Source organism: Lupinus angustifolius, chromosome LG10 (genome assembly GCF_001865875.1).
Source record: "Lupinus angustifolius cultivar Tanjil chromosome LG10, LupAngTanjil_v1.0, whole genome shotgun sequence".
Classification (NCBI taxonomy): Eukaryota; Viridiplantae; Streptophyta; class Magnoliopsida; order Fabales; family Fabaceae; genus Lupinus; species Lupinus angustifolius.
Genome location: NC_032018.1, coordinates 3,281,521 through 3,298,479, shown reverse-complemented (window position 1 = coordinate 3,298,479; position 16,959 = coordinate 3,281,521). Strand labels below are relative to the sequence as shown.

Sequence of the window (16,959 nt, the reverse complement as noted above, 5' to 3'; positions counted from 1 at the left end):
GAACACAAATTCTAAAATTGCCATTATGAATGCTATGAATAAGCTGACTTTAACAGCTAAATATGCAGCTTTTGGACGGCCAGCTCCTAGCTCATTTGATATCCTTGTACTATTTAGAAGAAACATGCAATGAGAGTTAGGGCCAATGTTACCATAAAAAACATGTGACTGCAACATTACTCCCAGTGAGAGTCCTAGAAAAAATGATACTGCCATGTATTTTTTTCTCTAACCTCTTTTTACACGTATGTTATAACCATTGATCAATACACTTTTAACAACAATGAGTAGATGATCAGGGGTTATAAAGTAGGTTGGGAAAAATGTCAGAGAGTGTGAGAATATTCTTCCAGTCTAACTGTCTAAGATAATTAATGTTAACTGTCTAAGATAATTGATAGCATAGCATGCACATTTTTACTAAATTTTTTGGGTAGTAAGGGTCTCTTTACGAGTTGGATTTTGGAGGAGAAGAAAGAAAAAATGAAGGCTTGGGATCTAGAAAGTACACTTGTAAGATGTTTATAAAGCCCTCATTTCCTTCCAAAACTCAACTCGCAAATGAACTATAATAGAATATACAAGTCATATATTATCCTCTTTCTCACACACACCTTTTACACCTTATCTTTTTTATTTTCTGTCTTTCTTTCTAATTACATTACCAATCACATCTCTCTTCTCTTCCAATATCTCTTTTTCCTACACTTCCTATATCCTAAAAAGAGGTATGTGCGAGTAACACTTTTGTAGAATATAAGCAGCACATTTAAGCATGAAAGACTAACCTTCCAGCAGCACTGATTCCAAATGGTATCATCCAAAATATTCCAGATGTAGTAAGGCTGGGAATGATAAAAGTACAAATTGGTCACAAGTAACAATGCAGGAAAATATTGCATACAAATAAGAAAGATCAATGCTATGGTACCCTACATAAAATACAGAGCAAACATTAGCATAGCACTTAAATAACTCAACTGAAAAACTCACCATATAGAAAGCACTGAAGTTTGCAGTTTTGGATTAGGAAGAGCACCAGACAGGAGTACCATCATTTCAAACATCCAAGTTTCTAAGCTGTAACATGGTAATACAATAGAGCCTCAAGGAGTAATAGCGTGCATATTTTTGGAGGGTCAATTTAATGTATTTATGAATTGAAGACCAATATATGGTGTATATTAGAAGACCAATGTTATGTTGCATATTAACCAAAATTGACATTTACACATCAACTAATATTTAGAGTGCAAGTTGTTATTCCTATATTGTATGTAAATCAATTTTGATACAATGACAGATATCATACCAGACCATAGCTGTTGAAGGGAAAGCAAGTTTGAGAAATTGAGGGATGTTATGCAATGATTTCCTTGAGAAACCAGTCCAAGTGCTTTTGCATGAAGGGGAGAACTTGATATAAAGTGCCAGGACTATAGTGTTAAACCAATTTGAAATGCAAGTAGCAATGGCAGCTCCTTTCATTCCAAGCCGAAATTTAAGAACCAATGCCCAACAGGCAAGTAAGTGTACCAAGGTAGTAACTCCAGTGGCTAGCACCATAGGAAAAACTATGTTCTGAGTTTGTAGGAATTTAATAATGCATCGAAGAATAGCATTGGCAGAAAGGCACGGGATTAAGTAACGGGCGTATAGTTCAGCCTGAGCTGATATATTATGGTCTTGATGGAGAAGAACAAGAATGGGTTTTAAGTAAAACCAAACAAAGGAAACAGGCATGGTGACAAGAATGCTAACCAACATGGCTCTCTGTGTGTGTATGCCAACCATCTCATATTGTTGTGCTCCATATGATTGACCACAAAATGTGTCCAGCACACTTGACAGTCCCATCTAAATCAAATGAGGAATAAGCATGACTATAGAAAATAGTATCATAAAGTGTATTTGAATGGTTATAAATCATGCACTTATGCAGTTATTGTCATAGTATACCCAACTCAGGTAACTGTAATCAACAAGACCAAAAACTATCTAACCACGTCTATTTGCAAGTTGAGTTTTGGAGAAGAAGAAAGGGAAAGCTTTAGAGTCATTTCATTAACATATTTCATGGCTCTCAAACATTCTATTCCCCTTCCAAATCAACTATGCCTATTAGCTCCCATGTGAGATAGGACTTAACTCTACCACTACCTGCAACCTTAGAGATTCAAATTCCCAGAGTCCTATCTAAGTGGACTAAAGGATTATTTTCATCATTATGCTAAGTATACCCTAAGTTTATCAGATTATTTCTAACAAAATGTAATAAAACAATGAACCTAGCATATTATTATGTCATAAGAGAGCACCATACCAATACATTGAAACCAGTGACACTAACAAATGAAGTAGCCAAAGCAGCAGCAGCAAGAAGCAACTCATCCAAATGACCAACAAACATAAGAGATATCATTTGTAAACTGTATTGAAACACAGACACACAAACCATTGGTCCTGCCAACCATAGCTGCTTCTTTGCTTCATCTCCAATCTCTTTTCTCCATAATATTATACTCATTGTTCCTACCTATTTTCACACTAAGTCTTCTCCAAAGTTGTAACACCAATGCTTTATATTTCATTTAATGCAAAGTTGCTATAATGTGCAAAATCATAATAAAGGGGTCTAACTCTTTGTGTGAAACGTGGCTTTATATGCATGTTGTTTATGGAAACGTGGCCTTAGGATGATGATGTGGCGAGGAGCTTGCTTACACGTTGGCATCACTCTTTACTCTCTCAAGACTTTACAATTTACTCCAATTGGGAAGTTTCTTCTCATGTCAAATTTATTATTTATTTGAGTGTGAGATGATATATCATATTACTACTATTATTAATCATTCTATTCGCAAAAAAAATGACATATATTATATGATAATTTATTTATTAATGATTAATTTATAAGTGACATATATATATATATTTCTTATGGGTAGTAGGTTTAATAGAAAATATCATTACTTAATATTATATGATTTTAATATTTTTTATTGTTGGTGTCAATCATTATCATATATTGCTTCTCATCTGCTCTAACAAAAAAATTGTATATATAAATGGTAGTTTTTTTGTTTCCCAAATGTATTTTCATATGGGAACAATAAATTGTAGTTGATATAACTATATAAAAAATTAAAAATAAACTCTTTATGGAAGGCTATATTAATGATGAACTTAAATTTTATGAATTTTTTTATAATTCTCTTTAATGCATGTGAGGATGTGAGAAGAAAAAAATACAAAATAAAAACATTTATTCCCCTGGATCATGGATTTTGCTTATGTTGGCGTCATTCTTTGACCCCATGAAGATGATAAACTTGAGAAACACTAACCAATTGGATGATCATCCAATTATCTTTAAGTTTAACTTAATATATTCTTGAAATTCCCTCAAATTAGCCAAAAAAGGATAATCCAGTGCTAAAATAATACAGCAAAGAAGGTAATGATGAGTTTTATTTTACCAACAATTATTTTCATACACCTCACAAAAATCCAACCTTACCTCTAAGGTTCTAATGATTGGTTGATAAAACAACATTCATAACCATAAAGTTGCATAAGGATGTATGTTAAAGGGATAATGTAATTAATAACTAAATTTTAATTATCATAACTACTTTTATATATATATATATATATATATGATTGTAAAATCTAATTTATTCTTCTTAAACAATCCCTTAAACTTAACATCTAAACATTCATCTAACTTTTAAGAAATGTTTTATTTTTATTTTTATTTCATTTTCTCATTTTCAAAACACAATTTTCATTTTTATGTTTTTATTATTATAAAATATGGTTGTTATTATAATTTTCCATTTTAAAAAATCTTTCATTCTAAGCTTCACAAAATATAACATTTACTCTTACAAATAATTCAATTTTAAATTTTAACCACTAAAATAATTAAGTTAAATTTTAATTACTAAATAGTAAATATTTAAAATTGCTGGTTCGCAGTTATATAAAATAATGGTGCTGCTAGAACTAAATCTTTCCAACTAAGGTTGAATTTGAGTATTACTTAGTTGACTGAAAAACTTCATTATAACCAATAAAATTGCCCTACCTAATGATGGGTTTTGAAGAAAAACATCCTTATTGACTGAAAAACAAATTTGAGTATTACTTACTCTCAAAAGGAGTAAGCATAGGCAAGTACTATAAAAAAAAATAAAAAAAAAAACATAATATGATAAGACAATTTTATCATCTTATATATTATGAAATAATACATTTGTTATTAAAAATACAAATAAAATTAAGTATTTATCTCTTCTTAATGGAAATGATGCTTGTTCCTTTTGAAGGAGATTACAACTTTTAATTTTATTTTTCTCCAAAAAACTAAAAATATTCATCCCTTTTGAGGTTAAATTTTACTCACTTCTTTATTTGTTCACTCACTTCTACCATATGGTCGTTCATATATTTTAGATCAAATTCACATTTAGCATCCTTTTACACAACACATCACAAATTAAGATTCCTTCTATAACATAATCCTTTTATTCTCTTTTCCCCTCAACAAAACATTGAAATATATCCCCTGCCAATACATATAAAACAAACTAATATTCTTCACTTGCAATGGCCACTTGCACCATTTATATCTTACACAACCTTAGATTTTGAATATCAGATTAAGCTTTCAGTCACATATCAGTGCACCTAGACTTTTCTAACAAAACAGTGGTAACATTACCAAAGCTTGTCTTGCTTCCATCCAAATATAATTTATGTAAAATGTGTAAATATTGCAGCTTCATGAGACTCTGCTATCTGGTATTATTACTGAATCATAGACTCTATCCGTAGCCTTTTTTGCCTGAATAAGAAACAATAGTTCAAGAAGAAAAAATGCAGGCACATCAGTTATTATGAATAGATAAACAAAAATGAAAGGATGACAGAGATAAAAAAAGAAAAACCAAAATTCACCTCTTGCTCCCAATTGGTACGTATAGTAATGATGGATAGAGAAATTGATTGAACAAAGACTGCACATATAATTCCCAGCCAGAGCCCCTACATAAAGTTATTAAGCAGGTAGGTAGATTGAAGTTAAATTATTGCAATTTTTTTTTGCAAATATGGTACCATAGGACATAAGGTTATGCAACATGGTACTAGATAAATCGCGATTTTGTCAATCATGGTTATGCTAACAAAAGAATTAAGCTCTTTTTACCTTTCCACCAATATGCAAAACAAAGGCAAATACAACAGCAGCTGGAATCCCAACTAAGTAGTATGAACCCAGATTGACATAGGCACCAATTTTCTGCCATCCACATCCTCTAGCAACACCTGCATTAGAGTTGACAAATCTATCACAAACCATTTCACTTGCAGTTTAAAGTAAACAATCACCATAAGTTTTCCTCTGAAGTACTTTCTGTACCATTTATTTTTCAGTAACAGTGTTTTTGTGTCATTGCTGCTATATGGACAATGGATGAAAGAAATGGGTAAGAAGAAAAACCTGAAAGAACACTTTGAAGTGCCTCCAGAAAGCTAGATATTGCAAGAATTGGCATCATAATTGCTACATATTTGACCACTTCTACTTCATTACTATACGCATAGCCCCAAACGTTACGTATTAGTATCATCACCGTTCCGACTGAGACGGCCAAAATCAAGGTCAATCCTAAGACAACAACCACTGCTAAACGTGCAACTTTGGGATGACCAGCTCCAAGTTCATTTGAGATACGAGTGCTGCAAGAATGATGCAAACATAATGAAACTGTATACTTATGCAACAGAATTTCAGCAGGCAAAAATAGGAAACTTCATAAGTAAAACTAACCTTATAGCTCCACTGAGTCCAAAAGGGATCATCCAAACAGCTCCAGATGTATTCAAGCTGACAAAATCCACAATAGGTTGGTGAAAAACATCATGTTAAGTATATGTTGTAATTTATGAAAGTATCTCAAATATGAAACATACCAGATAGAAAGTACTGATGTTTCCAACTTTGGATTTGGAAGAAGACCAGAAAGGAGAACCATCAATTCAAATGACCACATTTCGAAGCTGTGGAGCATAATCAACATTAGGATCTCAAATAGAATTGAAAGTCTACTAATGTTAGAAAAATAACAACACGGTAAATATTGATCTACTATTATATGTTAAAAACGGCGATAGGAGGATCCGTAGTGGAGTTTGGTGAGAGTAGACATACATAGCCTTACCCTCAGAAGGGGAACAGACTGTTTCCACCCTCCAGGTCATAAGGCTAGCAACTTTACTATTATGCCGAGGCTCACCCTTTAATCGATATTTATTATAGGTACCATGAAAATATTAGAGAATGTAATTACCAAACCATAACAGCTGAAGGAATGGCAAGCATGAGAAATTGAGGGATGTTTTGAAGTGCCTCTTTGGAAAAGCCTGTCCAAGTTTTTGAACAGGAAGGAGAAAATCTGACATAGAGCGTGAGCATCACAACATTAAGCCAGTAAGATATAGAATTCGCAACGGCAGCTCCGCTGCCTCCTAGTCCAGATTTGAATACCATTAACCAACATAGAAGAATATGTAGTAAACTTGTCACTCCAGAGAATAACACCATTGGAAATACAAGATTTTGGGTTTGTAAGAATCTGTTGAGGCACTGAAGTAGGCCATAAGCAAAAATGCTTGGAACCATTAGTTGTGCATAGTTCCCAGCTGCAGTAGCTATTTCATGATCTTGGCCAAAGAGAATCAGAATGGATTTTGTGTTTGCCCACATAACTGCAAGTGGAATGCTAACAATCATAAGAACGAACATTGCTCTCTGCATTTGTATGCCTAACATTCGGTGCTGCTTTGCACCATATGACTGGCCACATAAGGTGTCCAAGGCACTTGCCATTCCCATCTGTTTTAACACAAAATCAATAGTAGCTAATATCAGAACAAACACCATTATACAATGCTTTCTTCCTCATCAAGTAGATGTAGATCCTTCAAAGTTTGAAATGTTTGACACTTCACACTCACATGATAAGTATTGACTTAGCTTCATAAAACTCAGTTGATAATGACTAATAAAAACATTTATTTTGAACTCGTTAGATTGACTCATACTAACATGAAATGCAGTTTTCTTTGTTATAGGTAAGTTAAATGTATATTTAGTTAACATGTCTGATATGTTCTTTATACTTATATTATTATGGTTGAATATTAATTAATAATATATTTAAAGTTTTCTATTTTAATTTTCTTTGGTTTAATTTGGATCATTTATAATCTAATATGATTTAATAATTCATTTAAATTTTGAGAAAAAAATAATTCAAGATTTTTATAAAAAAAATACTTTTATTTAAATTGAATCAATAGAAATAAAAAATATTTTGGTTGTCCAAGTAAGCTCAATATACCCCAGGGTCAATATTATTAAAATCTAATTTCATTAAAACCCTAATTTACCCTGGCTGTATCTTCTTCTTCGATGGTTTCTCTATGTGGCAACTCCTCTTTTCTCGTACTCTAATTTTTTTGTTATGGCTATTAGCCTCATTCCCATTCGTATTCTGTTGGTGAAGTTGTATTATTAGACATATGATGATTTGAAGCTCAAAATGAGGAAAATAAATCTTCAATGGTAGTTAGCTTATAATTGGAAATCAATACGCGAATTAGGGCGTATTGAGTCAGAAAGCACCACAAATCGGTATTAGCAAATTGATTTGCAGTTCTCCCGCCAAACCAACTAATCTGTTTCTATGCAGTGACATTCTATGCTATATATATATATATATCAAATTTTACTGATAATTCGAACATGTAGGGAAGAACATAAGTATATTATAAAAGGTATCAAAGTTATGTTTCTATTAAGTGTTAAAAGTCTCACATTACTGGTGAGTAAAGAAAATGTTCATCTATGATGAGTAAAATGATCATCTCACACTACCATTTTTTCAATCATGGATATGAAGTATGCCTTAAGTGTTAGACTCCACTTTGAATAAAGATTAGTTTATATAATACTTATGCAACTATCTCAAGCTAGCTTTAGAAATACTCGATCATCATCACCAGTGATTTAAATTACGGCACCGCATCACCTTTGCAACAGTAATATTATGGTTGCGGTGACCGCTGTAACCGTATCATACTGTGTGACTCCGATTAGTGATATGACTGCAACGCAACCCCATTTGGACTGTATTAGTCTGCATCGAATTCAAATATATTTTTTAATCACGAACTAATTCACACGGCAACAGCCACAATCCGCATCGCAACGGCTACAATGAGAGCAGTCATAGTAACCGCAACCATTACTCTCAACGCAACCACAATTTAAAACACTAATTATCACTCAAAAACTGAATGTCTAAATGGTTAAGTAGTAGATATGAGCCTACAAGATAAAAGAGAAGATAAGGAGAAGCGAACTGACCAATAAACTGAAACCTGTGACAGAAGCAAAAGAAGTGGCCATGGAAGCACCAGAGAGAGCCAACTCACCAAGATGGCCTACAAACATAATTGATATAATTTGTAAGCTATAATTTAAGAGACTCACTGATATCAAAGGTCCTGCAAGCCATAATTGCTTAATCACTTCTTCAATGAGTTCTGTTCTTTCTCTTATTCCACTAGACTTGTTTTGCTCTACATCATGAACTATGACTTCATCTTGCCCTGAGTTTTGAATCAAAGGAACGTTGAGAGACACATTTTGGTGTTCTCTCTCCATTTTAATCTATCTTAGTTCTTACACACAGATGAGACATAAGCTGGTTTCGTTACTTTTATAGCAGCAATAATGTCCAAAGAGTTGAGTTCGCATTTTGCAACTACTTACTTATACATATCCAAACAATTATTTAGAAAATTTTCAATATCTCTTAAAATAAAAAACTTTTAAAAAGATTTTGATCGAGCAGTTAATTGACTACTTATTGTAAAAATTCAATTTCGAAATACTTCCCCCAAATTTCCTTTTTCCCCTTTAAATAAAAAATAAAAACGTGTCAAAAAGGCTTAATCAGTAAATATTGGCTTAATAATCACTTTTTTATTTTATTTCAAATAAGATTTAAAAAAATTGGTGACTTAATGATCACTTATTATCATAATTATAAAAGGATTATATTTCTAAAAAACACATGCCAAAAATCTCTCATTTTCATTTTCATAATTAAATAAAAGTAATAGAGTACCCAATTTTTTTTTAAAAGTCAAATACTTATTCATACATCATGCAATAATTGTGGGATTTTATAGAGTTAACGGAATGAGGGACTGGACTACTTTGAACCATAGAAATTTTGGTCTGACCGTGTTAAACCTGGTTGAACCGGAATAACACATGAAGTGAAATAGACGATTGACTTAAAATTTAAAAAAAAACGAATATTACTCTAATGTTTTGTTTTACTCTGCTCCAAAGATGAAGATATGTTATTTCAATATAATCACATGTAATTTTTAATTATGTAAAATTTTATATTTATAGACAAAAATGATAAATGATATATAAAATCATCTAGTCTGATCAGATGGTTGAACCGTTTAAACCGGTCAAACTTAATAAGTGACCTTTTTCGGTTTGATATTTGGCTCGACTTTCATAATATTGGTTGAAATCTCTCTTTAAATAGGAGAAATCACACACTAAAATCCTAACAAAGCCACACAAAAAACCGAGAAAAAATAGTATAAAAAAACTCTATCATTAGGTAGGGGTGAGTAGGACCCGATCCTACTCGCTCACCTGGTACGACCCGATTATGATCTGGTTCGAATATGATCGGGTCTAGAGTCGGGTTAGGGTTCAAAAATTAGACCTAGTCAATATTTAGGGTCGGGTAGAGACCAAACATGACCACCCCGATGTCACATGATCACTCAGTCATCATATTTGTATATGTCCCTATTCAAATATGTACAAAGTAATAATACTTTTTTGGTCGAAAATATTATTGATTCTCTAAATGTTTTATCACATATACATGATTAAAAACATATATACATATATCATATTACATATTCATAATAATACATAATATTCATAAAATAAGCATGTAAGATATTTAGTCGGGTCTAGAGTCAGGTCAGGTTTAAAGTATGTCCCGGTTGATATTTAGGGTTTGGATGTCGAGTTTAAAGTCTGACTCGATCGATATTTAGGATTCGGGTTAGCTTCGGGTCTATGGTCGAGGTCAAGTATAAAAATGGTCCGGCCAACATTTAGGACCGGATAAGGAGAAACTTTAACCTGTCCCAACCCGACCTACGCCCTACCATTAGGTAGAGTGTTTAGGTAAGCTGTGTGATTTTGTGGAGCACAATCTCAGTCCAACACTTTGACCATCAGTGTCAGGCAATTGGCACTTGACACTTCCGCCTTGCTAGATGGGCATGCCTGCACCAAATCTCTATTACCTACACAGACGCAGAGTCACTTGTGGCCGTGTGCACGTTCAAATTCCGTAGTTGGCCAATATTCAGCGTTCGCATGGCCCTTTTCCTCAGCTTTGACTTTCACCATCCAGTTTGAACCAATCCGATGTCGACATATCATCAGAAAATCCTGGTCCCCATTCAGCATGGATTCCACCCTCGAGTAATGTATCCATTCTTCTCTTATTTTACTAGGCATTTGCATTTTGATATATATATATATACTTGGCACATCTTCTCTCCAACAATACGACTTGTACTAATTAATCAGAAAAAGTGAAAAACATTTAATTAGTAAAATTTTAACTTAAATATATTTTTTAGCCAGTTATAGGAAATGACATATGAAGTAACATATTTTTTGAGATAACAAACATGATCTTGTATATATATTGATATTGATGTTTAACATTCCAATTTAGGCAATATTTTAATAACATTTTATTATAATTAGCATAATAATAATAATAATATTTCTCTTTCCTTTTTAATATATTCTTTATGTTTAGATTTTATTAACTTTATTTCTACTTTAATAGGAATATTTATAATAATACATGGCAGTTAGTAAAATCGTTTTCTTTCTAAAAAATAATGATAATAACAATAATTACGGTAATTATTTAAATTTATTAAAACTTTGATTTAAATAATACGTTTTTCATAATAAAAAATATTAAGTAATTTGATTATTTGTTCAGTTTTATTTAAAACTCATTAAAATACAACATTTAGTAATGAAAAGTTATATAAAGTTTATGAATAAAAAATAATGAGACATGAAAAATTATAATTATGCTTGCAACAATTTTAAAATATAGTGTGTTGTCAGATACAGGGATTGTATTTCACTTTCTTAGAATTGATAAGTAATAATTAAAAAATAATTAACTTTTAACTCACACACTATAATAAACCTAAAAATATGAAATGTGTTATCCGACATGAGAGTTGTACTTCACACACGTTAGATAGAGATGGCATATTAAAATTAAAATATATATAACTAATAAATTATTTTCTAAGTAACTATGTAGTATTGATTCTCTAGTACTTATAGGGATAAATAAAAGTAATATGTCTTGTTAGACACAACAAAAAATAAAAATTATTTTCCCTTTTATTTAAACAAGCTTAGGGTATAAAATAATCATGCATCGAGAGTACCATATTAGTATAGATAGATAATATGTTAATACATTTCCTAATTCGTAACATAGTCCAGATCTCTAGTGTAAAATGACTAATTAATTCCAAAATGACTTAAAATATATTTTTCTACATTTTGATCAAAAAACATAGTGGTGATTCCAAAGAGGTCGCATAGCCGAAAATGAGGGGAATATGATAATAATAATTAATATTTATAGAGTTTTTTACATTATCATAACAATATCCAAAATAATAATCCCTACCATAATTTATTATAAACCAAAATAGCACCTTACTACTTCTATAACAACTCTTATAAGTTTTAAGCGTTTTTCAAAGTTTTATGCTTATGAAATGGTATTGTTGTAAAAATATTTTTATATCAATTAATTAATTATGCAAAAGGAGAAATGGGCTTATCATGTTTACAAATTTAATAAGGTTAATAATATTAACCAACTTGTGAAACTAGATTCTATTTAAATATCATATAAGGATATTAAAATTAGAGTGTAATATCTATGCATTATTATTTATTAATATAGAAATTTATGAACCCTTAATATATTTTCTATCATTCATTTGTATTGATTTTATTGAAGAGTCAATAGTATATAAAACTCTTATATGGTTAGTAAATATGTTTTTTTCTTATAATTATTAATTGTTTTTCCGTGACAAGATAAGAAGGATGGGATGTTCACATTTCAAACAAACATTTCGGGTTATACTATAATCTCTATTTAATCCAGTAAGAAATAAATGATAAATATAACGAGATGAAAGTGAGACCAATTTTTTAAACTAGAACTGATTGAACCAAATTCTTAAAGGATGCTAGTACTCGTTAGCAAATCCCAATATAAGAAAAAAAGGAATAGTATTAACCAATAATAACTCCGATATAATCCAACTTAACTTCAGCGTATGATTAATTAAAAAATATTAAACCTCTAGATTCGTGCATGTCTGGGTTTCATATATATCACTCATATACAGAGTACAAGTCAAATACGTTTGTGCGAAAAATTGGAATGAAAGGCATAAAATAATGAATCAATTCTTATTGTCCTGACAAAATGCTTTATGCAGAATCCACTTGTAAGAAGTTGATTTTGGTTTTAGAGACAATTTTTGAATTACTGACTACAAATTATTTGTATATAATATCGTGATTTATATGTCTCCCTCTCTTGCATTATTTTATAATCTAGTATTCTCACCTTTTACACACATTATTTGATATTTTCAGAGATGTTATTTATCTTACATCTTCTATCAAATATCACAAACTCATTTTGTTATTTTCCCATAATAAAAGTCTTGGAAATTCTTAAAAACAGATAACAGAGATCGGGCGAGACTTTTAATTTTGAAATTAAATTTTATTTGTCAATTTTTTTAACTAACTTGAGAAATTTATTATTGTTTCTATATCACAAAAATGTTTTAATAATGTCATCCCACTATTAATCTTAAGTTTTTTATATGTTGAATATATAATTTACATATATTACTTTTATTTAAGACTAATATAATACATGAAATAATTGTGGATAATACATCAATAATGTAAAATCTCTATATTGTAGATGATACATAATAAATTTTGCAACTAGTCTTAGAATAAGGATATTAATTTTGAATAATTTGATGGTTCTCTATTTTTGTACGAAATATGTGTATGAAAAGAATATAGATGGGGTAGGTAATAGAATAACATTTTTGAAAACCATGGTCGTGGTAATGAAAACAAAGTTGACCCGTTACTTACCCTTTTATCAAGTTATATGTGATCCGGTGATTTGATTTAGCCAAGAAAACTAATTACACCATATGTTAAAGGGACAAATGCTAGTGTGGATTCATTTGAGGTTCTTGGTCTATTTTTTTATGCTGAAAATCGTTTATTCCGCATACCTTATTATCATCAAAAATCATAAATGTCAATATTATCTTCTATAAGTCAGTGTTTGTCATCTAACCTTTTCTACTTTATTAAATTCCAAGAATAACACACAAATTAAAGCATGTTTAGTTTTAATCAAATGATTGTTATGCAATATAAACAATTTTGTAATCAACAAGGTTAAACCGTCTTCTAGATTCTAACAAAATAATTTTAATATTAAACAAGTTAAAAAATAAGCTCAAATATATAAAAAATAAGATAAATAACTCAATATTCACTTATCATATAGTCATAATCTTGTTAAATCAAATTCGACCAATAATAATTATTGTACAACTTTTCAACAAATCAGTATAAATTAGATAATCATGACCCTAATTATAAGGTTCTGTGGTAAGTAAGATGATGAATGTATGATAATGATCAGAGCATTGTGGAAATAGGTAATAGTGGTCAGAGATGACAATGATAGTATTAGTAGTTGGTGATGGTGTAGTTAGAAACTTAGAATAAAGGAGAAACAATGTCATTATTTTCATTTTATGGTTTTTTATCTTTTAATTAAAATTATTCAATTTTTAATAATAAATCAATGATTTTAAAAGGTTGATGTGATAGCATGCTAAATTTTCACATCTTATATGTAGCAAATTTAGTATTTAGCTTCATTTTTAAAACATTGTAATATAATGCTCTTAATGAACAATTTTGAACAAAAATGTTGACTAACTCAAATATAAGTCAACCATAAAGTTGGTAAATAAAAACCGATGATAAACATAACTTAATGATACATTAAAATAAAGTAACTAAATCGTACTTAAGATAATACTCTATCATTGTCCTTTTAACTTTTAAGTTGTTAAACAAGGGGGAAGTTTTGATGTTTTGAATATTGATGGCCCAAAAGTGAAAAGAATCTTGAGTTTCACTTAGTTCTCATTTAATGTTTCTTCATGTCTATGACTATGACCAAATCATCAAGAAATTGTGAAAGTGTACCTAGATTTTAAAGTGACAAAGCTCTTCCCATGTGATTTCCACAACTTTTGAGAGCATATCATAATAAAAGCTGAAAAGGTGCAAGAATCTCTGCAATTAATCCATTGACAACTTATTTAATCCATAACATAACATAGTAATACAACTTGTTTAATCCTTGGAGTTCACCACTTATACAGGTAGTGACTTTGAGGATGATCTTTATCATTCTTAAGTCAGGGGATACATCTTTAACATTATGAAAAAAATATAAAATTAATTAAATTCAAGTATGAATATGTCTATACACTTTATTACATAAACAAAGCCCTTACTAAAATTAAGGTAACTAATAATAAAATGATAACGGTACACACAATATAAAATATATATTTTAGGTACATGTACTATAAATATTATGATTCTAGATAAGCTATTCCTCTATGGAGTTTGTAGAAATTTTGAGAAGGTATCGAAGGATATTATAAAAAAGTTTATTGGATCATGCACATGCCTTAAAGGCTTAAACTGTTGGCTTCTAATGCTTGGACTTGGGAACTTGGCTGGTACATAGCACCTAGAAAGACATTTACAACTACAGTAACAAAATAGATTAAAATATCTCCCCATGAGAAAACTTTTTCCCTTAAAACCACTTATTGTTTGACATGTGTGTTATTTTTTTTTTATGATATATTTTAAAATGAAAACTTTTAGAAAGAAGGGAAATAAGATATATGTCAAACAATGAGTGATTCTAAAGAGATAATTTATCTCCTGATACGAGGAGATACTTTATTTTCAGTGCAATTGTATGCCAAGCTTGATGCAGTAGCAATTCCTACCTATTTGAAGTTATAAGTCAAGTAACTAGTTAAAATAAATTGGCGATTCTATCTAAGATTGAATTTGAGAGGGAGTATCACTATTTTTTATAACTTACTTTTGAGGGAGCCATTAACTTTTAGTTTTATTTATCTCTAAGAAACTAGAAACCTTTCCTCCTTCTGAGGTTAAATTTTGCACTGTAAAACTATTTGTACTATAAATTTCGCATTTCTCCATTTCTTCACTCACTTCTATCATGATTGTTCATATCTTTCCATATCAAATGGAAATTCTATCCTAACATCACCCTTCCAATCTTCTTTTCCCTCAACCAAACATTGAAATATATCCCCTGCCAATACATTTACAAAAAATTAAGTCACACTTCAAAATTTATGCTTTCAGCCATATATCGTTGCACATACACTTTTCTAACTAAACAATGGTAACATTAACTAGTCTTTTCTTGGGTACTGTGGAGATATGACTCGAACGCTGATTTGATTATTGAGCATGGGCAAAAGTTGATCTAGAACGGTTTAGATGTGTACATGTAGAGGCACTTCAACACTCAAGTCAGTATAAGTGAAGATATGTGAATAAAACGTAAGCATACAAGAATATAGAGAGATTATTGAGTATAATTTTCTTGTGAGGGGTCTCTTTTATTTATAGAAGAGTTGAGCATTGTATATTCCGTAATAGATATTGTAATTATGATTGATCGTTCTGTCGAGTGTACCCCAAACATGTATGAGCTACTTTATCCGTGCCGGGCAGTCCTGATATGCTTGTACCCTACTAGGGCAGTGCTTTATCCAAGGTGTGTTGTTTTATCATCTCCCTAGGGTATCATAGCCATATATTAGGCTTATTGATCATAACCTTTAGGGGATGCCTTTAATTGTAGGATCATTTAATAGCTTGAGGACTAGGGTTTCTAGGTTTAGGATTCGGTTAGTATATAATTTTAGAGTTTTTGGTTATTATTTGATTCGGATGTGTGGGGTCAATAGGCTAGGCTGTGTGTTTGGTTGGGTATGTGATTTAAGAGCTCGGTTGGATTATGGGTATAGGGTTTTAGGTGGGTAATTTGGCTTGGTTTTTTAGGGATGTGTAGGGAACGTGTTTGGAGTTTTTTTGGTAGGTTAGTCTTTTTAGGTAGTAACTTAGGGCTGTTTTGATATGAATATATGAGCAGGGTGAGGTGAAGGTTGGATGGTTATGGTGAGTGAAGGTGAGAAAGAATGGAAAGGGAAAGTGCTATAAGCACGGAAGCTTGATAAGCTACGAGGTTCGCCATACGTAAGGAAGCTTGATAAGAACTTGTTAATGGTGGCCACGACCAACCTAGGGTTTTTAGGAGAAGTGCTCTCAACTAAAACAACTCAGATTTAATCAAAATTCAACTTAATTTTATTAATGACAATTCAATTACATAAATAAGCAATTTGAATGTCTTGGGCTGAAATAAAAGACTAAGTCCTAATTAACTTGCATAATGGAAAATCCTAATTAAAACTTAGGCTAAAAATAGATATGAAATAATAATGTAACTCCTAATTAAATCATGTAAATGGTTGAGTTGTGGTGGCTTGCTCCTATTTTTAAGGGATTTGAATTCGATCCAATTTTAATTG

At 30.9% G+C, this 16,959-nt stretch overlaps 1 protein-coding gene across 2 annotated transcripts; it reads right to left on the bottom strand.

Moving 5' to 3' along the window:
* Positions 4,512-8,832, bottom strand: LOC109358112 (protein DETOXIFICATION 16-like). 2 transcript variants are annotated; one of them, XM_019602188.1, is made up of 9 exons: positions 8,695-8,832; positions 8,438-8,664; positions 6,357-6,901; positions 5,980-6,066; positions 5,837-5,893; positions 5,507-5,745; positions 5,213-5,331; positions 4,963-5,049; positions 4,512-4,849 (listed from the first exon to the last, which is right to left on the bottom strand). In XM_019602188.1, the coding sequence occupies exons 1-9, from the start codon at positions 8,735-8,737 to the stop codon at positions 4,787-4,789; spliced, it is 1,467 nt and encodes a 488-aa protein (XP_019457733.1). In that variant the 5' UTR covers positions 8,738-8,832; the 3' UTR covers positions 4,512-4,786. The 2 variants fall into 2 exon arrangements, with proteins under 2 accessions (XP_019457733.1, XP_019457731.1); XM_019602186.1 differs by having other exon boundaries at positions 8,438-8,832.

Bases quoted from the DNA above. Each gene is read 5' to 3' on its own strand.
- LOC109358112 (XM_019602186.1), bottom strand. From the start codon at position 8,737: ATGGAGAGAGAACACCAAAATGTGTCTCTCAACGTTCCTTTGATTCAA. The intron at 6,067-6,356 runs GTAATTACATTC...TATGCTCCACAG, and splicing joins CCTTCAGCTGTTATGGTTTG to CTTCGAAATGTGGTCATTTG. The intron at 5,746-5,836 runs GTTAGTTTTACT...TCATTCTTGCAG, and splicing joins GGACTCAGTGGAGCTATAAG to CACTCGTATCTCAAATGAAC.